The sequence below is a fragment of the Apis dorsata genome, unplaced genomic scaffold (genome assembly GCF_000469605.1).
Source record: "Apis dorsata unplaced genomic scaffold, Apis dorsata 1.3 scaffold_174, whole genome shotgun sequence".
Taxonomy (NCBI): Eukaryota; Metazoa; Arthropoda; class Insecta; order Hymenoptera; family Apidae; genus Apis; species Apis dorsata.
Genome location: NW_006263462.1, coordinates 134,812 through 156,551, shown reverse-complemented (window position 1 = coordinate 156,551; position 21,740 = coordinate 134,812). Strand labels below are relative to the sequence as shown.

At 27.9% G+C, this 21,740-nt stretch overlaps 6 protein-coding genes across 12 annotated transcripts in view; 4 read left to right on the top strand and 2 right to left on the bottom strand.

Moving 5' to 3' along the window:
• The first annotated feature begins 475 nt into the window (after positions 1–475).
• Positions 476–2,549, top strand: LOC102677208 (leucine-rich repeat-containing protein 23-like). Its single transcript, XM_006614353.2, has 3 exons — positions 476–649; positions 717–1,556; positions 1,695–2,549. The coding sequence occupies exons 2-3, from the start codon at positions 1,194–1,196 to the stop codon at positions 2,319–2,321; spliced, it is 990 nt and encodes a 329-aa protein (XP_006614416.1). The 5' UTR covers positions 476–649; positions 717–1,193; the 3' UTR covers positions 2,322–2,549.
• Positions 2,550–3,366: 817 nt separating this feature from the next.
• Positions 3,367–7,217, top strand: LOC102674824 (adenosylhomocysteinase). The gene is made up of 6 exons (XM_006614242.1): positions 3,367–3,574; positions 3,982–4,172; positions 5,018–5,359; positions 5,545–5,760; positions 5,953–6,179; positions 6,821–7,217. The coding sequence occupies exons 1-6, from the start codon at positions 3,547–3,549 to the stop codon at positions 7,116–7,118; spliced, it is 1,302 nt and encodes a 433-aa protein (XP_006614305.1). The 5' UTR covers positions 3,367–3,546; the 3' UTR covers positions 7,119–7,217.
• A 563-nt stretch (positions 7,218–7,780) lies between these two features.
• LOC102674029 (GATOR complex protein WDR59) lies at positions 7,781–13,285 on the bottom strand. Of its 4 annotated transcripts, none has more exons than XM_006614237.1 (20): positions 13,035–13,285; positions 12,887–12,936; positions 12,685–12,791; positions 12,376–12,589; positions 12,152–12,285; positions 11,923–12,072; positions 11,695–11,854; positions 11,550–11,629; positions 11,374–11,440; positions 11,093–11,301; positions 10,762–11,025; positions 10,539–10,689; positions 10,255–10,448; positions 10,049–10,182; positions 9,764–9,973; positions 9,579–9,702; positions 9,071–9,100; positions 8,469–8,629; positions 8,145–8,398; positions 7,781–8,013 (listed from the first exon to the last, which is right to left on the bottom strand). In XM_006614237.1, the coding sequence occupies exons 3-20, from the start codon at positions 12,715–12,717 to the stop codon at positions 7,874–7,876; spliced, it is 2,709 nt and encodes a 902-aa protein (XP_006614300.1). In that variant the 5' UTR covers positions 12,718–12,791; positions 12,887–12,936; positions 13,035–13,285; the 3' UTR covers positions 7,781–7,873. The 4 variants fall into 4 exon arrangements, with proteins under 4 accessions (XP_006614300.1, XP_006614298.1, XP_006614299.1 ...); XM_006614235.2 differs by having other exon boundaries at positions 12,656–12,791; positions 13,035–13,176; XM_006614236.2 differs by lacking the exon at positions 9,071–9,100 and having other exon boundaries at positions 12,656–12,791; positions 13,035–13,176.
• A 597-nt stretch (positions 13,286–13,882) lies between these two features.
• On the top strand, positions 13,883–16,609 carry LOC102674483 (repressor of RNA polymerase III transcription MAF1 homolog). The gene is made up of 5 exons (XM_006614239.2): positions 13,883–14,376; positions 14,457–14,606; positions 14,796–15,077; positions 15,186–15,305; positions 15,375–16,609. Exons 1-5 carry the CDS (start codon positions 14,294–14,296, stop codon positions 15,442–15,444), a joined length of 705 nt encoding a protein of 234 aa, XP_006614302.1. The 5' UTR covers positions 13,883–14,293; the 3' UTR covers positions 15,445–16,609.
• On the bottom strand, positions 15,360–20,657 carry LOC102674610 (ubiquitin carboxyl-terminal hydrolase CYLD). Of its 4 annotated transcripts, XM_006614240.2 has the most exons (12): positions 19,912–20,655; positions 19,642–19,783; positions 19,347–19,568; positions 18,653–18,828; positions 18,473–18,589; positions 18,189–18,412; positions 17,935–18,107; positions 17,572–17,868; positions 17,347–17,462; positions 17,063–17,279; positions 16,760–16,972; positions 15,360–16,058 (listed from the first exon to the last, which is right to left on the bottom strand). In XM_006614240.2, exons 1-11 carry the CDS (start codon positions 20,443–20,445, stop codon positions 16,782–16,784), a joined length of 2,409 nt encoding a protein of 802 aa, XP_006614303.1. In that variant the 5' UTR covers positions 20,446–20,655; the 3' UTR covers positions 15,360–16,058; positions 16,760–16,781. The 4 variants fall into 4 exon arrangements, 3 of the variants coding, with proteins under 3 accessions (XP_006614303.1, XP_031365644.1, XP_006614304.1); XM_031509784.1 differs by having other exon boundaries at positions 15,360–16,972; XM_006614241.2 differs by having other exon boundaries at positions 15,360–16,972; positions 19,362–19,568.
• A 270-nt stretch (positions 20,658–20,927) lies between these two features.
• LOC102673900 (nuclear pore complex protein Nup93-like) overlaps positions 20,928–21,740 on the top strand; it is a 3,561-nt gene continuing 2,748 nt past the window's right edge. The window contains exons 1-2 of the mRNA XM_006614234.2: positions 20,928–21,217; positions 21,536–21,716. Of these exons, the coding sequence (XP_006614297.1) occupies positions 20,991–21,217; positions 21,536–21,716 (408 nt within the window). The 5' untranslated portion in view covers positions 20,928–20,990. The remainder of the gene's footprint in view (positions 21,218–21,535; positions 21,717–21,740) is intronic.

Here is a 21,740-nt window from a genome sequence, read left to right as displayed (position 1 = left end):
AACACGCGTCCGCATTGGATTCACCCCGCCTCCCGTGCAACGCGATTGGTCCGTCTCGCCCGCCAATCCCGTTTCCCCTGCCGGGGAATATCGTAGCGGTGCATAACATACACACACGCGCACGCACACACCGCACACACGTGTGTTACCCTTTCGTAACGGTGGAAGCAACGAGAAGTTTCTCTCCTCGTAACAATATTTTTCGATGATAATAATTATCCTGCTCAAACGCGCACGGGGATAATATTAGATTTTTCCATTTCGCGTTCGAACAACAATCGTTTCGAAAATTTTTCCTAATCCCAAATTTTAATACAGGTTTTATTTGAGAAATTTTAGAAAAAAAAAATATGTCGAACGATATTTTATTATTATTATTATTATTATTATTATTATATAAGATAAATAAAAATAAGTGAGAAGGGTAATATTGTAATTCAAGGGAAATAGCGCCTCGTCCGAAACTCGGCGAAACGAAACGAAGTTAGTTTGATCGATACTCGCGACGAATAAAGTTGGTAAAGCAAACAACGGGCGAACTCGAGTCGGTCGTAAACGTTTATGGGGACGAGTTTTTTCTGCCTGAAGGTTAATAATAATAATGTCGTCGATGTGGAGGCCCGAAGATTACGAGCGACATCGTTCAAACGTAAACAAAACTTGTTCGACCATATACTTTCTTTGAACGCGATAAAAATAATTAAAAAATTTTGCAGGTGAGGAGAGCCACTCACGCGATCGACGTGGACCCGCCGAAAAGCAGGCCTCACGTGATTCTCAACGCAAAAGGATTGCAATTGGAACGCGAGAAGCAATATCGTATCATGAGGGAGAATTTCATCCTTCTGAAGAAATTGCGTGACATAATGAATCGAAAGAAACCCACCGAGAGGAGTTACAGGCTGAAATGGGATGACGAAACGAGGTGTATCAGAACTCGTTAATATTTTTCTATCACTCTCTTCATCTCGTTCGCTCGAATTTTATATTATATCACATACAAAAATAAATTCATTCGCTCGCGACTCGTTTCTATTTTTTTTTATTTTCATTTATCGGCGAAAAAACAAGTGAACGAGAATCTTTTATCCTCTGTTCTAAAAGCCTACCTACGATCGTGAAAAGGGGAAAAGAAAAGGTTAATTATAATATCCGTTTTCCTCTTAACGAAGGAAGGGAAAAATTTGATCGAAATGGAGGGGGAAGAGGAGGAAAAGGGAGAGGCCGACGACTTGTATATCGAACCATTGCCATCCACCTTCGAGGATATAACAAATGTTTTGACACAGACGGAGGCTGGTGAGTGCCTTCACACGTTGGGAAAATGCGAATCCGGGCTTGGCTACGCTTATCTCGGCCTGAACGCGTCCAACAGGGACTTGACGGACATAAGGATTATACCGATGTTCAAATACGTGCTCTACGTGAACGTCTCCGGAAATAGATTGACTAACGAGGCTCTTCGCGTTCTCTCGTCCATGAAATATCTTCTGATGCTTCAAGCTGATAAAAATCAAGTGGAATCCGCAGAATTGGATCCCATGCCTTATCTTCAGGTTGATATAAATCACATATAATAAATCTTTTCATTAAAAGAAAAAAAAAAAAGAAATAATTTTTCATCTCGCGCGCAAATATAGAATTACTTTTTTTTTTCTTTTTTTTTTTTTTTTTCTCTCTACTTTACTTTATAGGTTTTAACATTGAACAATAACAAATTGAACAGCACATCGGGCATCTCCCATAAGTTTCTCGAATGTCTGGAATTGAATCACAATAACATAGAGGAGATCACTTTGAACCCGTACGAACTCGAGAACTTGAAGACTCTTGAAATCGGTGGAAACATTCTTACTACGACGAGCGGTATATTCTTTCCGGGATTGATACGATTGTATCTAGGGGAGAATCAAATAGAAAAGTTGGAAGGATTAGAGATATTGGTCAATTTGAAAATTCTACATCTGAGAAGCAACAAGATATCGAATCTGTCCGGATTTGACGCGCGATGCGCCAAACTTAATTATCTGAATCTACGAAACAACGAGATAACAAAAATTTCTGAATTGGAGAAATTAAGCTGCTTGCCGGCATTGGAAACGCTGATCGTTATGGAGAATCCCGTGATAGGTGAGAGAGAAATGGAAGAAGAAGCTGCTTATAGGCAAATTATTTTGGCTATGTTACCCAATTTGACGCGAATCGACAAGGATCCAGTGTTATACGATGAAAAGAAAGAGGCTAAAGAGTTTCGTAGACAAATGCTTCAAGATGGGACAACTTTCGCTGATCTGGATTATACTTTCTTGACCATGGGATGAAACTAATCATATTTGTTATATTCCTTATCAAATTATTAATAATTAAATTTCGATATATGTAGAACTTTAAACGATAGAAATTAAGGAAAAAGGTTCACTTGGATCGTTTCTTTAGAAATGAAAGTTTGCGGAATAATGATAAACAAGGAGAGTAGATAATGAAAGAAGGACAGAGATAAAGTAAAAATTAGGGAATTAGCGCCATCTGTAGAGTGCCGAAAATGAAACTCATAGTAGACAAGGAAAGCAAATTAGAATTGACCTTCAGTACCATCTTTTGATTATTAGAAACAACTTCGAAAAATTAATGTTTTTGAAAGTACTCAAGAGATGGCGTTGAGTCTCAATTCTTATTCTAACTTATCCTATCTAAAAAAAGATATTTTTAGCATTCAAGAGATGGCATTGATAGTTAATTCTTATTTATTTATTGACATATTGAGTTTCATTTGCGGCATTCTAAAGATGGCGCTGATTCCCTAATTTTTATTCTATCTTTATCCTTCTTCCACTATTTACTTTCCTTGTCTATCTTTAGTTTTGATGCGATTATAGATTAAGATATGAGATGTTATACTTTCATCGTTTTTGTTTCGAATATATCTTAATTTTTAAAATAAAAAAAAATAGATATATTCTAGTTTTTATGATGTATCTTTGGATAATAATCTCGCAAAATATTGCCTGATAATTAATGCAAGTGTTTTGATACGATTTCGTTTGTGTTGAGATACAAACGGAAACTTAATCCAGCAATAAATAGAAAACAATTTTTAATTATTTTATTAAAAAATAACAATATCGAAAATTCATTTGTCACATTTAATTTTCCATTATTTGTAATATTCTAAAATATTCCTAAAATATGTTGTTACAATATTATAACATAAATTATTTTTATTAAATTTATTAATCTTAGAAGTAATTTATTAATAAATATAATAATTTATGTATTGTATTTTTATATTTATTCCTTTTCTTCTTTTTATAAAAATATTTAGATATTTTATTCTCCCGCTAAAATTCAAAACTTACTCACGTGATCAATAAATAGTTACGATCCCTAGCGGAGTTTGTTAAAATAAGATTGTAACATGTTTCCTAAAAGTAGTTATACTGCAGCTTGCCGGTGGAAACATATAGGATTTGTTTATTAATCGTTTATCTATAATTCAAGTTCTGTAATTATCTCTATCATTTTATAATAGTTATTTCTTTTAAAAAAATGTCTTCCAAACCTGCATTTAAAGTTGGTAAGTTATAATGATGTTATCAGTTTTGGAGTTATATTAGTCAGACACGTGTTTATTATTTTGGAGTAACTTCGTTTTCTAATGATAAAAACTTATTATTTTAAAAATCATACTGATAGAATTTAATATAATAAAATATTATAAAAAAAATGTTAAATCATCATTGATAAAATAATGTACTATCAGTGATTAACCTATATGATTGAATTTTTACTAAATTATAATTAATTTATTGGTTCTTATTGTATAAATAGAATGATGACAGGATAAAATATAAAAAAACTTTGTTTTCATTTGATTGAAAAACTTGAAACATTTAAAAATATCATAAAATGAAGTTGACTCCAATATTTCATGAATTATTGAACAGAGATTTTCGATTAATAAAATCATTTTTATAATTATAGCCGATTTGACATTGGCGGAATGGGGACGAAAAGAAATTATTTTAGCAGAACAAGAGATGCCTGGTCTTATGGCTATCAGAAAGAAATATGGTCCTCAAAAAATTTTAAAAGGCGCACGAATTGCCGGTTGCTTACACATGACAGTGCAAACTGCGGTTCTTATTGAAACTCTCATTGAATTAGGAGCTGAGGTTCGTTCGATGTATTTTATTATTATTGTTTGCATTTTATACTTTAAATTTTTTATCTTTTTCTATTTCTAATTTTAATCAAAGCAAAATTTGATACTTATAAATTACTCCATCTTCAAATCATTTATGATGTATTTTCTATTTGTACTAATATTGACAAATGAAAAGTATGTGATATTAAAATTTATGAAAATTAAATGATATAAAACAAAATATCATTTATGATTAAAGATGTTCTTTGAAAGAAATACGAATTTAAATTGCGATATATCATATATTAGAGAAAATTATGTGTATCATGTATCTAAAAATATTTCTCTTGCCCTTATGCCATTCCGAGATTTTTTTATTAGATATTCAGAATACGAGAGAAAAAGATTAAAAATACGCATTTATGTATACAGATTCGTGTCATAGATAATGATTTTACGTTATTGTAACATTCATCGACAATTGTATCGGAAAGTTTTTCAAATCATAATCTTAGATCAAATGTTAACATTATGAAACATAATACACTTTTACATTTATTTAAAATTTGAAATAGAAGATACATATCTTAAACTTTTACGCAATAAAAACATAATATTAATAATCTCTTTTAAAGAATTCGGTTTTTATTATCAGTATGATTAATTAAAAAAAAAAAAGAAAATAAAATAATTATAAATAAAAAATATAAGAAAATGAAATTTAATATATCGAAATTTAATCTGAAAAGATAAATTGTTAATATATTGTATTACGAAATATATTAATTTTATCTTAACACATGAAACACATCAAACACTTTAATATCTTTAATAATAAATTTTACTGATCTATTATTGCTATTATATCGATAGGTTCAATGGTCCTCGTGTAATATATTCAGCACACAAGATCATGCAGCTGCTGCTATCGCGAAGGCAGGAATTCCCGTATATGCTTGGAAAGGCGAAACCGATGAAGAATATATATGGTGTATAGAACAAACTCTACTATTTAAAGATGGAAAACCATTAAACTTGATTCTAGATGATGGTGGAGATTTGACTAACTTGGTGCACGACAAATTTCCGAAATATCTTAAGGAATGCCGAGGTATTTCTGAAGAAACTACAACCGGTGTGCATAACCTGTATCGCATGATGAAAGAAGGCACTTTGAAAGTTCCTGCGATAAATGTGAACGATTCAGTAACGAAGGTTTGTTATATTTTATTTAAAAAAACAGAAAGAGTATTTTTCTTAAAAGAAAAAAAAAGAAACCGTTAAATTATTGCAAAATAAACTTCATTAAAAAAATATGTAGTAGAATTAAATAAGTTTAAATCCATCTAGTTTTTAATGTATTATAGTTTTAATAATTTTTAATACTTTTTATCGAATAGAGTAAGTTCGATAATCTTTATGGATGCAGAGAATCCTTGATCGATGGTATTAAACGAGCGACAGATATTATGATCGCTGGTAAGATCTGTGTAGTTGCTGGATATGGAGATGTTGGAAAGGGTTGTGCCCAGAGTCTTAAGGCATTTGGTGGACGTGTAATAATTACAGAAATTGATCCCATTAATGCATTACAAGCAGCTATGGAAGGATATGAGGTGATTGAAAGCTTAATAAGTCAGAATCTAATTATAAAATATAAAATATTTAAATATAATTTAAATATTTAAATATAAAATATAAAAATATAAAATATAAAATATAATTAAATCATTAATTAAGAATTTTAATAAAAATCGATGAATTTTTAATATAATATAATTTTTAATATAAAATTTTAACGTCAACAGGTAACGACAATGGATGAAGCATCACGAAAAGGACACATTTATGTTACCAGTACTGGTTGCAAACATATTATAACGAGCAATCACTTTCTAAATATGCCAGAAGATGCTATAATTTGCAATATTGGCCATTTCGATTGCGAAATCGATGTTACATGGCTTAAACAAAATGCTATTGAAAAAGTAAACATTAAGCCACAAGTAGATAGATATCAATTGAAAAATAAAAGGTACATTAATAGTTTTACATTTAGAATTTAACTAATCAAAATAATTTCTATATTATTAAATTATATATCATAAAATTATTCAAAGAAAAACATTCATATTTCATTTCTCGATAGTTAAATACATTCTTTCTCTAATGAATCCAAAGGAAATGCCGATAAGAAAATTTTAAAAGTTGATATCGAATATTTCATTTTTGATTTAAATGTCTAATGATATCACATTGGTAATAAATCACAAATTAGTAACGATGAGCAAGATAGAAGTGATTCTCAAACATTTATTTATAAACTAAAACTTATTTTCGATTTATAGTTATTTTATAATAATAAATAATAATTTATAATAATAAATAAATAATAAATTTCGCTTACATATATAAATGAAAAATTTTAAAAGATATAAAAAATAAAAAAGTTAAAATATGTATTATAATAATTATAATTTATAAATGTTTGGGAACCACTATTTCTTAGTAATTCGATCCAATGTTACGTGACACCGAAGATATTTAAATGACAAAACATTCGATATCGACTTTTGAGATTTTCTTTGGTTTCAATAGTGAGAGAATTATCTTATATATATTTTTATTAATCGGTTTCGTGACACTTTTAAATCACATTTTATTCATCATTTTCAGACATATTATCCTCCTTGCAGAAGGTCGATTAGTTAATCTTGGATGTGCTACAGGACATTCCAGTTTCGTGATGAGCAATTCATTTTCGAATCAAGTTTTGGCACAAATAGAATTATGGACCAAATCTAAATCTTATCCTATTGGAGTTTATATGCTACCAAAGAAATTAGATGAAGAAGTTGCTTCATTGCATTTAGATCATCTTGGTGTGAAGTTGACCAAATTAACAGAAGATCAAGCCAAATATATTGGTGTACCTAAGGAAGGCCCTTATAAAGCTGATTATTATCGATATTAGTTACTATTTAAATTCAAAGGCTCTGATGTACTTTTTTTTGTATAATACAAATAATAAGAATGCGATGTTTTAATATAAATCAATTATTGATCTTTATAATTATTCATTCATTGTTTTCAATATAGATATCTTTTATGTAAAAAATTTATGTAAAAAATATCGTTTTTTAAGTAAAGTTATCTTGTTTAATCATTTTTGTATAAATGACAAAGAAAAAAGTTCTTCTAATTTCACTAGAAGTTAGTTTTTTGATAAAGGTAATAATATATAAAATAAAAGATTAAAATATTTTATTATATATAAAATAATTAATTATTAGTTAAATTAAATGGTCTTGCCTAATTTGGCGTAATTTACGATTTCTTTAAACAAAAAAAATATACTGTATTGGAAAAATTGTTACAAAATAGAAAAAAGACTTATTAGAGAAGCATATCTTGAAAAAATTCGTCGCATACTAATATATATACCATTAAATTATATATATATATATAGTTTTATTTAATATTTTTTTATTTTATATAACACATATTGTGAATATTCTATTTTCTTTGAATTGAAATGAAAGAATTAGAAGAAATATTTATTGAAACAAGTTCATTGAAATAATTTACTAAAAAGTGATAATACGGAAAATTACAGATGATTTTAAAGATATTATGTTTATATTATATTTTAAAATACTATTTATTATATCCTATTTATTATATCCTAATATTTTTTCACAATTATGTACAATTTTTTAAATCTTTTATTTACAATTTTAAAAGAGCAGAACTTTCCTGCAAGCAATAACATCCACAACCCGTAGGACACAATGTTTTAGTAGCAAACCATGTCGCCAAATGTTGTGTGTGACCTCCATGTCCGCAAAATATACAAAAATTACTTGGACCTAAACATGTATATATATATATATATATATATACATATATATATAATAATTGTACTATATATTTTATCGCAAGAAAAAGAAAGATTTTATGAAATTAAATTTAAAAATATTTTATATGAAATTAAATTTACCTCTAACAGAGATATGACAAATTACACATTCCAATGCTAATCGTTTACAGTTCATACATTGAGGCCCTCTGCTAACTTTGCCACACAATTGACATTCACTCTGAAATTCGACGCCTTTGTGTGTATCTAATGGAGTTGTGCTTACGTGTTTTAATACTTGTGCACGTGCATCTAATAATCGCCATCTATGTAACACTTCGGCATATGCTTTTTTATAACCATCATAAAGAGTAGTATATTTTTCATCGAGTAACCTACACGATCAACGTTTATGTTTAATTCATAAAAAAATTATATAATCTTGAATTAAAATTTTACAAATACCTAATACTTTTTACAGAATCTCCAAATGTATCTTGAATTAATTTTAAGTCATCAAGAGAATCAGACCATGAATTAGATCGATGTTGCTTCAAATTTTGGAAGTTCCATCCTTCCAATGTAGTATCGGCTAAATGTATTGTATGATATGGAGAACCACCAGGCTAAAAAGATATATCAAATGATATATAAAGCTACAAATTGATTCATAAACTTTAAGTAAATAATAAAAATATAATGTACACAAAATACATATATGTAGATAAACGTATAATGTCTATGATCTTTTTCTGCATAAAGATGTTTGTCTTCTGTATGAAATTTCTAAATATAAATACAACAAACAGTACATCACATATGATTAATCACTACTAACATGATTTTATGGGTATTAGTTATAATATAAAATAGTTATTAGATGCGAAATTGAAAAGTTTGGCATTTTAAATATTAAGCAGAGCCAAACCTACATGCTTTGTGGCATCATGACACTTCCACTCCGATGCTGTAAGACAGTAACAAATATCACCATGATAAGAAAAATCCTAAGAACCAAAACATTTCAAACACGTACAAACTTAGAAAATTCGGAAACCATGCCTTACCTTTAACCACCATTTTCCTGTAGAAAGCCTCTATAACAAAGATAACAAAACATCAATCATTTGGTAATTTTTAAAAAATATAATAAAAAAAAAAATACTGAAATAAAATAATAAAAAATTACGTCGGTATAGTATGATCTATTTAAATTTTGATATATACTATAATTAAATTTATTATAGATATATCCATACAATACCGTCGTATCATAAGATATTTAAATTGCACATATTCATGCATCAGAAGAAAAAAATGTGTGCGAAATATGAAAAATGTGATATACTGTAGTTTGAGAAGTTAATGTTGAAATATGAACAGTGGAATAAGATGATTATATTCGAAGATATCATCTTAAATATTAAGATGTTCAGTATGTTTCGTGAACAGAAGACAAAATATGATCAAGACATGTAATGTATTAACTATTAATGATGCTATAAGAAATATAGTGCTTGTGCCAAACCATGCTAGAACATTTCAATATTTAAAAAATAATTATAGTATACTTACACTGATGTTAATGGATTTGCTACTTCGTGTTTGAGCAACATCAGGATTTTCTGAACGATAGCTAAAAGCACAACTGAGCATTCCTGCCATTTGAATATCTGATTGTTTAGCATAATGTTGTATTCTAAAAACAAATTAATGTATGATATTCTAATTATTTTGTAAATGATATACATATTACTTACAAAGAATGAATTAAATTTTGACCAAAAGGATGCAAATGCCATGGAGCATCGATGTCAGGTGACTGACATGAATTTTGTCCAATATTTGAAATTGGTTGCGATATCACAAGAGCGGCTAAACACCATGCTTGAACTAAATCAGCACGTTCTAATGATGCAGCAACATTTGCATTATATTGACACATTGCCGGAATATCGGTGATATTAATACTAAATATAAAACAAAATCAAAAAATTATTTTTTGAAAATTTTACTAATGAATACAAAATAGTTATTGAACTCACACATATTTTTCGGCAAGTTCTTTATTAACGAAAAATAATGAAGAGGCATCATATATCATCACCATAAAGTGATAATTTTTACAACATGATCTATAGGTCATTCTATTTGTATTATGTAATCCACGATTCATTTTCTATTGATTCGAAAATATTTAATGTAATTTATGAATTTATATTATCGTTTTTACAAAAAATGTTATACATACTCGGTCTTGAAAATAAAAGGAACTAATAGGAATGTTATCATTTGACTGTACATAAGAATTTGGATACATATGTATAAAATGTTCTCCACTGCCTATTCCATTTCCTAATGCAGAAAGTGCTCTAGGTGTTGTACACTCAGGCTTCATAGATGATCTTCTCGTATATGAAGCACGACCAAAACATACAAGTATACCTACAAAATAATGCATTAAATAATAAAATCCTAATGTAAGATATTTTTTGCTATTATTTCTTTTTTTTTTAAATTTTTTTTTTTACATACCTACACAACAAAACTTTGCACCAGATGTTCTAGGAAATGGTATATAGGCATCTTGATAATTTGTATACATATTAGAAGAATTTAAAAAATTCGCATTGTCTTGAATGTCATATCCTAAATGAGTACTTTCATTTTCATCTTTTTTACATGTCTATAGAAATAGGAAAAACATCAGACATTATATAAGATGAATGTTTGATCTGAAAAATAAATTTTCTTTTACTTGTTCCAATGTTGTAATTAATTGTCTAAGACAAGGTTCTAAACATGATCTGTTTTTTTTAACACGTTGTTGAGCAGTTTGCTTTAAAACTTTCAACAATTTTGCTAATGTTGCATTATCAATTGTTGTCCCAGGACAAAATTGAAATGTAGGTTGTGCACTATATGGATAATTTGGAGGGAAATTTACTTTCAATATCACATTATAACTTTTATTAGATGCTGTTACTGTACAACTACGTTCTACAGCATCCATTGCATTGACCTATAATAATAATAAAAATATTTAACTTTATGTCTATTATATTTCTAATTATATCCATATATATTACCTCTATATTTGGTATGTTCATATTTATTAATGAAAATTCTTGTTGCAGAGTCTTTGGTTGTGTAGGAGACGATATTTCTTTATTATTTTCAATATATATATCTGCTTCAGAATTCAATATAGGTTCATCTACTTTTGTTGTCATACAATTCATTTCGCGATCAGTTTGACTATCATTAAGTTGTAATTGTTGGACAGATTGTAATGTTCCTATATTAATCACAATTATATTAGTTAAATAAAATAATAAATGTATTATATTTATAAATAAAAAATACATACGTAAATTATTATCTTCAGAATACTGAGTATAAATAGATGTACTATCATCTATACCATGTCCACATAACTAAAATAGTATTATATCATAATACTTATCATAATTTTTATAAATAAATATTTTCATTTTTAATTTAATTATTTTTATTTTTTGTAATAACATATATAAAAATACCTACTTTTTTTAAAAAAGGATCAATTTTATATATCCTTAAACATTGGTCTTTTGACCATGTAATTAGTTCAAAATCACTATTTTCTACAAATTATAAATATATTGTTTATTTTTTTTTTTATTTATAAATATATTTATGTAATACACACCTAATTTTTGATGTCTCCATTGAAATTCAAGAACAACATCTGTATGTCCTACAAAAGTATAAATAGGAGCATTGAGATTTGTTGTATTCCACAATAATAAACTATTTTCTCCTCGTCGTAATTGTGGTACTACTATTGTTACCAATCCTTCTCCAAATGGCTAGATAAATTACTTTTTATAGATAGAAATAAATTTTACTTTTTTTTTTAATGTAAGATTTTCTTTACCGTATATCTTGCCCTCCATACTGGTGAATTTGTTGTTAAAATGCTTTCAGCTCTTCGTGGATTACTGATATCAAAGATCTTCACAGTACAATCTTGACTAGATGTTGCCAATTGATTTTGTTGAAATGGACACCAATCTAAACCATGTATCTAAAATAATTTCAATGTTTATAAATATCTTATAAAAATTTATATTTTATTAAAAGGGTATTGCAAGAATAATTTATACTTTTGTTAGATGAGCAGCTATATATTGCATAGGACTATTTCCTTTTCTTTGATCCCATATTTTAATATCTCCATCATGAGCTGTTGCCAGTATGTTGGGAGAAAGAGTGTTCCATCTTACTTGAGAAGAACCAGCTAACATATTCAAAAATATATATCTTTAAACTTTTATAAATTATTTTGTCATAATCATCACTTTATGGTTTTTATAATTTCTATATTTACCAACTGCAGATAAAGATAAACAAGGTCGTCTCTGATCTCTTATATCCCATATATGTATAAATGTATCAATACTACAAGAAGCAATAATTTCTGGTTCTTTAGGATGCCAGTTTAAATCACTCACAACTCTTGTATGTGCTTTTAGACTATTTGTTGTTTGTAAGTCATAACTACCAGTTCCAATAAGAGATAATATTTCAATACGTGTATTGCTCTAAAATATAAATTCAATTAAGTATATTTATAATGTTGTTTACAATATACAGATTTAATATCTAACCGATACAGCGCAAAGATGGCAATTTATACTTGTAGGATTCCATTCTGCAGAGCCAACTTCATATTTACTCTGTCTTTGAAATTTTTTTAATATATCAAGACTTTCGTCAAGGTGTTTTACCGCAAAACATCTGCGTCTAAAGATACGTAAACAAAAGAAGCAAAGTTAAAGAATACATAAACATTAGAAGAAATTATACACTAAATATAAACTATTTTTTTTATTACTTACCCGGCAAGTAATACATAATTACCCGTCGCATCCACGGCCATAGTATTAGCCTACATATACAAAATAAAAATAATTTAATAATAAAAACAAGTGTATATTATAATATTTAAAATTAAAATATATATTTTCTTTTTATGAAATAACCTACCTGTAAATCACGGTGCTCGGTAACCACATAGTCGCTGCCCCAACGATTTGACATTTTACCAACAAATTCGAATTCCTATCAGCATTCTGCAAGGTTAGAATCAAACCGAATACGCGAACTAGAATTGAATCATGTACGCAACTCTATACATATCCAAAGGTAGTATATGACTCGTTGCATCGTGTCCTAACATACACATCTTTATCGTTGGCTTTTGATTGGCTGAATAAAATTCATGTACATATCCACACTAAAAACATATATGGATTAAGAGGTGAAGCGAGGGGAAGTGATATAAAAGAGTAAAAGAAAGAGAAACAGAATCTGAGAGAGAAGGATTTAAGACGCTTCGCTGTGCTATTTCTGTCACGTAGAACGCATATATTCGTTGTTGCATATAAGTGTACTAATATCGAAACGCAAATAATTAGTAAACGGTGCGAAACAGGAGCGAAAAGAGTTGAAGTTTGTCGATTTTTGATTATTGCATCGGAGTTTAATTGAATTTTGGGTGCTTTTGTTTAACAGTGACCGTGATAATTCGAGTGATAGTGACAACAATGTCTGTAATTATGGATTGTTTTCATCAGTAGCGGACATATAACATTTCTTAGTCACTTTGTTTAGCTGATTTCCAATAAACAAGCCCGATTCATTGTTTTCTGTCGACTTTATAGCACGTTCGCCATCAACTTTCTGTTTAGCGCGAGTTTTTGACCTAAAAAACGGCGTCTTTTGTTTCTCAAGGGTAGTCGCCTATCCTTTACTCCGTTTTCCCTCTCTTTAACTTGCACGTCATTTGCGTAGCACGAGAAGCTAACACTGATCACAGTTGAAGTTTAATCTAAGAACCGATTGCTGAAATCGGATTGCGCACGGACGTATATTCGTCTCGATATCTTTAATTAGAGATCTGTGATGTACAAGCTCGGCGCCGCGGGAAAAATCATTACGTCCAAGATTAATTTCGTACACTCAAAGAGGAAAGGAATTTTCATATATATAAAAAAGATGTACAAAGACTCAATAAGTCTTCGATGTCGTAGAAGTTTTTTAAATTTTCGATTATATTGAACATCCCTTGACCGTCCGACTGAGAAACGAGGTCAAGTTTAGTCGAAAAACACATTAAAGGTCATCAACTCCTATCTAATGGAGTATTAATGACAAAAGTGTTTGACTGAGAGATGCACCAAGAGTATCCAGTACAGAGACACTGTTCTTACACAACGTATAAGTAAACTACTGTTGTTGACAAGATGAAATTGCTGGAGAGTACACGTTTTGAAGCCATAAACAGTGCCTTGTCCATCAAGACTGGAGACAGCAAAATAATAGGCAGGTAAGATAATTGGATCAAAATTTATTGAATTGTTCTATCCTTTAAAACAATCCTAAACATTATATTTTTTTCATCCACAGAATAGAGAGCTACTCTTGCAAAATGGCTGGAAATGATAAACAGCTATATAAACGTTTCAATGCAGAACAAGGTTTTACTCCACATGATCTTCAAGCTTTATCACCCCCACAAACATCATTAGGAACATCCCCTGCTCAAGGATACTTTAGGTATTAAAAATTAAAAATGAAATGTAATAAAATAATAAATATGAATATTATCTTCTTTAATATGAAATAAAATTCATGTTTAAATATATGTAAAAAGTTATAAAAATCTAGAATATCTTATAAAATACATTAATATTTCTGATAATAACTTATCTGTACATTAATTTAATAGATATATTTTTGCTATAGTCGCAGTATTTCTGGTGATGAAGATGGTCCATTATGTGATACAATCAGTAGAAAAACACTATTCTATTTGATTGCTACTTTGAATTCTGCTTTTCATCCAGATTATGATTTTTCTGATGCTAAAAGTCATGAATTCAGTAAAGAGCCGAGCTTGCAATGGGTCATGAATGCTGTAGACAGTAATTTGAGTGCAACTGCGGGAGACCATTATCGTACTTTACGAACGGCACTTTGGGCTGCCATTGATGACGAAATATCATTAAACGAATGTGATATTTATAGGTAAATTCTTGAATCATTTTATATTCAACATATATATATTTGTTACTCTAATTTTATAGAAATAAATTGCAAAATATATTAAATAAATCGAGAATATGAAAATTTTAGTTACAATCCAGATTTTGCATCTGATCCATTTGGAGAAGATGGATGCTTATGGTCTTTTAATTATTTCTTCTATAATAAAAAGCTAAAACGTATTGTGTTTTTTCCATGCAGAGCAATAAAGTAAGTATTTATATTTCAATATCACATTTGTTTACTTAATCACTATTATTTTTATGTATATGTTTACAGTCCTCTCTACGTATTAGATTCTGGTGTTGGCAGTGACTTTGCTATGGATGAAGATGAAGACAGATACTAAATTCATAATACATGTTTATACAAACTTCGTCACTATCTTTATTAGTTTTGCCACAAAGGCATGAATGAACATTAAATTTTATCTATTACATAACTTATACAATGATACATCTCAAATTTTTCATAATTATTTCGTTTATTTTCACTTGTAATAATATTTCTTTCAGACTTAAGTCTAACAAAAATTCTCTTTTATCTTTTTTTATATGATATTGAAGTAATTGTAGTCAAGAAAAAATCTAATAGTTTTGAAAATTTTGTAAGATTTTGAAATAATATTTTTCTTTGTGACTTTATAATTTTCATATATACATTTATTATCAGAGATGCATTAAGTATATAAATCTGCTACACATTAATTAAATTTGTACAAATCTAAGATCTAGATTTTCATTCTATGTAAAATATTCAAGTTTAAGATATCAAAAAGATCTTTATCATTATTTATATAAAAACGTAATGAACTTAGTGGATTTTAAATTGTTGTTGTTATTGTGCTAAGTTGCTCTATTAGATTTCTTTAAGATTATTATAATAATAAAATAATTAAATTAAAAAATAGATTTAATCTGATATTAAAATGGGAGTACAAAAATTATTAGAGCAACAATAGATCTAAAAGTGCAGAATTTCTTAATCTTAGTCATTATATCTTTAAGTTATAAAAGATTTATTAATTGTTTGTGCTCTTTGCTATAAAAATCAGTCATATAATAACGTTTTGATAAGCTTTTCGTATAAAATTTTATACCTCATATATGACTTTTGACAAATATATATTCTTAATGTATCAATACAATATTCAGTTTTGTAAATTATCAAGATATTAATTCAATATTTTGAATTCATTTTCAACAAACTGATAAAATTTGATGATTAATTTAGATTGTGCAATATATGTATAAATTTTACAATAGTATAGTAAATTTTCTAATAATTTTCGTATAGTATGAAAAATATTAATTTTATGTCACTGATAAATATATATATATATGAATGAATATATCTCGTGAATTTAAAAACCAGTACTATATCCGAGTTAGATTACTAGTTTTTGATTGAAAATCGTGATTTTCATATAATTTGTATAATATATATGTATAACCTTAGTTCCCTTAAGATTACATGTTTTTCTGCATTTGAATAAACTTTATGAGCTGATAAAATTTTTAATTTTTTCTTTTCCTTTTATCTTTTAGTATAAAGTTTTTGTGAATAAATTTTACTATTGTTATATAAATTTACATAAAATAAAGCAATAAGCACAAACATTATGCCTATTTTTATTAAAAATAATAATTTTAAACCTAACTTACCTATATTATCAGGCATTTTAATTTATTTGTACATCATAACATCTGGAGATTGATACATGCACATATATGCATCGCACAACAGTCGTTTTGCATGTTCCGGTAGATGACGATCGTCTGTTAATTCAGTTAAATAATTTCCACCTTCCTCGCTTAACCAATATGGAAAATCCGGACATGGAACCATTTCCGGTATATTGTAACCATTTTGTTCTCCTAAAAGTAGAAGAAAAATTTTATAAATTAATAGTAATGATACAATATATTAAATGTGATTTAATATAATTTATTAAATGTGATTGAAACCTTTTCTATCTGCCATGGAATCAAAAAAACACCATGGAGCTTCAGAACCAGAACCACATTTTACAAAACATACATAATGGGAAGTTTCGATACAAACTACTGCCGATAATTCAAGATACAATCGTGGAACTGGACAGTGTTCTTGTAAAATAGCGAATTCCATTGGTACTACAAGCTTCTTTGGTTCATGATTTGTTCTTCGCTCATGTCGATGTACCTAAAAGAATTTTTTAAAATAATTTTTTTTTTTATCTATTATACTTTCTAAATATTCTTTATTTTACCTTTTCTAAACATTGCAAACAAAAAGCAATACTTTCAAGTCCAACGCCACATTGTCCAAAACATTCTTTACATTCATATTCTGCTAATTTTCCGCAAACAGTACATTGTCTTGGAGCTGTATATAAAAGAAAATGATAAAAAAATAATTACAACATTGAAATGTGTCATATCAATAATATATAAATATATATATATATATATATATATACTATAACAATACCTACAATCCTCAATTATGTCTGTTACATCAAGCAACAATGTAGGTTGAATTTTTTGATACATCTTAAATGATTTTCCAAATCGTGGCATTTGTATAATAAGACATGAAGGAACTTCTTTCAATCTTATGTTACTTGTAAGAAAACTTTGTTCTAATAATTGTTGCACAGTTGGAAGATTTAAATGATCATCTTTTTCAACAAAAAGTTGGTAATGATATGCATCTTGACCAGAACTTAATTTAAGAAATGGTTCAGCATTCAAAATTTGTGCAACCAAAGAAGTTAAAAATTCTTCAGGATCTGCACGGATTTAAATAATAATAATTTTAATTTTTAAAATATCGAAATATATTTTTAATGAAATACCTTTTTCTTCGCTAGTAAGCCCGGATACAGACGATAATTTCTCAAGTAAAGTTCGAAGCTTCATCACTCGATCTGCTCTCACAAACATATTTTTTCTAAGTGGATTTACAATTTCTTCGCGTAATACTCTTTGTACTTCTTCGTACTGCGGACAATCTTTTTCATTTGGTGGTCTGAAAAATAAAATATCATTTATTTTCAATTTTATTTTCAATAAAAAATAAAGAATAAAAGAATAAATATTTAATTAATACCTAAATAATAAATTATCAAAAACACTAGTAAATGTAAACATGCTGAAAAGAGTGGCATCCAAGTAACATGAGTTATGATGACCTTGAATTCCTCGATATTTTCCACAAATACTTTCCAAGTTTCCTTTTACAGAGATAGGACGTACCATACCAACAATAACGGAACTTTCTATATTTCCGAAATTATCTGTATTTATCAATGTTGTTGAATCATCAATTTTTGTCTATAAAAAAAAAATATATATTTTTATACGAATCTAAATATATGAAACAATAGCAATTACCATGGCATCATATCGTGAACATTGTTCAAGATCCGTAAAAATAGCTTTGTATGGTCGACAATGGAAATACCTTACATCTTTATATGTTCCATCAGTACCTGATGGATGACTATCATCCTATAAAAAAAATAATTAGTATTTTTATTAATTTTTTAGAATTTGCTTTTTTGTTATACATACCAATTCAACAGCTGCAATCAATTTACCAGAAGTAATACCAGGAGGGGTTCCAATCCAACGAATAATTCCATAATGTACATCAGAATCCAAAAGAACCTTTACATTTGAACCCACAATTAGATCCAAATTTTCTGTTCGCCCAAATTTTTTATTTTCATTCTTTTCCAGTGTATTACCTATTATAATAATAAAAGTTTACACTCATATATTATTCAATTGAATGTAAAAATTATTTTATTTAAAATATTGATTGAAATCACGAAAAAGAAAAAAGTACAATGTATTGTAACAAACAAAATAAATAGAAAAAATAAAATGGTAGTAGAGTTCATGAATATTCATCTATTATTTCTTACTACAATTTAATGAACTTGAATATTCAAATGTCTCCTCAAGATCACTATACATGTTTGATTCAATATCACTACTCCATTTATGTTCTAATACAAAGACAGGGATGTTTTGCAATTCAGCAGCCATTTTATAATAAAATTATGATAAGTTTACAACACTGAGAAGTTTGCCGGCAATACTAAGTGAGACTAAGATTGTGGCTATTTTTAACTACCTCAGTTATTCTTAACTCCCTCTACTACACGTAGTAGGTAAAGACATACTATGTGGAACACTCAGCAAGATATTCTACCAAATAAAAAGCCAAACTTAAAATTTATTTGTATATTTCTATTATTACCATAAGTGGTTATACTTTTAGTTAAATTGCTATCATTTTCATGTGTTGTTGATTTTATTGATTGAAAATATTCTTTTGACAAAGATCCTTGATCTTTATTGTTATTTTTATTATCATCATATAGACTAAATCTTTCTAACAAAACAGGTGGTATAGTATCCAATACAGATTTTTTCTTATCATTTGTATAATTATTTCCTGTTTCAATTTTTGTACATAAATCTGAAATTAAAAGGCTTAATTAATAAATTAAATTTCTATAAATTCAAGAAAATAAAATGTTTATCTTTTTTACTTTTATCTGATTTTGCAAGACCTGTAGGACCTCCAGGTTTTAATGGGAAAATATTACTCAATGTAGCAAATCTTCCTTCAGAATGAATAGAAACAAAATATTCTTTGCTTAATAAAGCTGTTTTGGATGGTTCTTGACTTTCCTGTAAAAATATGTATATTTATATATTTTAATTTTATTAATATTTATATATTTCTATTCTATCTTTAAAAAATTATTAATAAAAAATATAAAAAAGATAATATCAAATAAAATATTTCAATAAATTACCAACAAATCAAGGCCAAAATAATATCCTTGTCCAAGTTGTGGCACAGGTCCAATATATTTAATAATAGCTAAAAATTTAGTGCATCCCAGAGGATCAGCACAATACCAAACAGTGTCATTTATTGCTAAGCTCATAAGTTCCTCACATAAGTGTTTATAATTTGCCAAACGAACTCTTTCTTGAGGGACTGAAACAGCAGGTAAAAATTTCCAAACTTCTGATGAAACAGAGATTAAATCAAATCTATGACATCTCCATTCTGTGTCACGCCAAATTTCTGATCCTGTCGTATCAATAACGCGTACTTTAAGTGCGCTATCTCCTAAATCTTCGATAGCTTCAACCAACATGCCAAGACGTAATGTATTGACATTTTTGTCACATTCTCCCGATATACGCATTAAAATAGTATTTTGTTTGGCAACAAAATATTGGAGGACCTGACGGTCTTCCTTATTATTAGAATTACACTTTTCCATTATTAATCGTGGATTATCATTGTAAGAAAATATTCTTTTGACCACAACGTGCATACAACACGCGGACAAAATGCGACATTTATCTTAATCATTGTTTTCATCAATTTTTACTTTGATTCAAATTAAATAAATAAAAATTTGAATTTATATCACTTAATATATTATTAAATTTTATAAGTATTTAATAGAATTACTTAGAGAAATATTGTTTGCAGCACACACGGTTTTTCGAGGCAATCAAATTCAAGCAGAAGAATGCACTTTGACTGTCAATCTAGATAGGGTATTTAATAGTGAAAAATATGAATTGTATTGTTGGTAGCCTTAAATTTTAAGTCTGTTCTTATTTACATAAATAACAATGTATTTGATTTAATTTTATAAAGCACATTAAGTTTTTTAATATTTTTATTATTAAAATTTATTGAAAATTTAAAATTTTTAAAATTATAAAAGACCTTTAAATTATCTATTTTTTTATTTAATGAAAATATTATGAAATGCATTAATTTAATAGTTTATGAAAAGATCAAAATTCCCTACAATTTCTATTCGATAGTTTCGTAACTTATAAAATCTGTGAACATCGTATTTTAAATATGAGCGATCCTGGATTCACCGATATGTTAACCTCGGATTCTTCTCGAGTATCAGGAGATACTGGCTTTAGTGAATTATTACGATCAGCGGAAAGATTATCTGCTGCTATAGAAGGCAATGAAGAACTTCCTCAAGTTGAAAGAAATCTTCGTCAAATTTTAGAAGCTTCCAATGAACTTTGGTCTCGTGTCACGCAAACCGGCACTCAAGATAATCAAAGACAAGCGTAAGAAGATTCACATATTTATTTTATACGAAATATTTAACTAATTTTTAATTGTATGGTTTCAATTTTATACTTGTAATAAGAAATTTATTTTCAATTATTTATATTATGTTTAATGTATTTGATTGCATAACCTAAAAACTTTAAAAATTTTTGGCGCCAAAACATTTTATTTAATTAGTATGTTTTTTATAATGATTAGTATTTAGAATAAATAAATTAACTTGTAACTTATATAAAGATAAAATTTATTTTATTAATATTTTTTCAAATCTATTAAAATATTAAGAGGAATAATACTTTAGGTATTAATTTCAGATATCTTTTATTTGGTTCACATGGTGTTGATTTACCTCAGATTTCACAAAAATTAAGTTCACTTAGTGCAAGACGTACTTTTGAACCTTTAGATCCTATTGCAGATACAGATATAGTTAGTTATCTTAAAAATGAAAAAGAAAATGCTATTTTATCAATCATTGAACAAGTTCATAAAGATGTAAGATATTTTATTATATGTGAT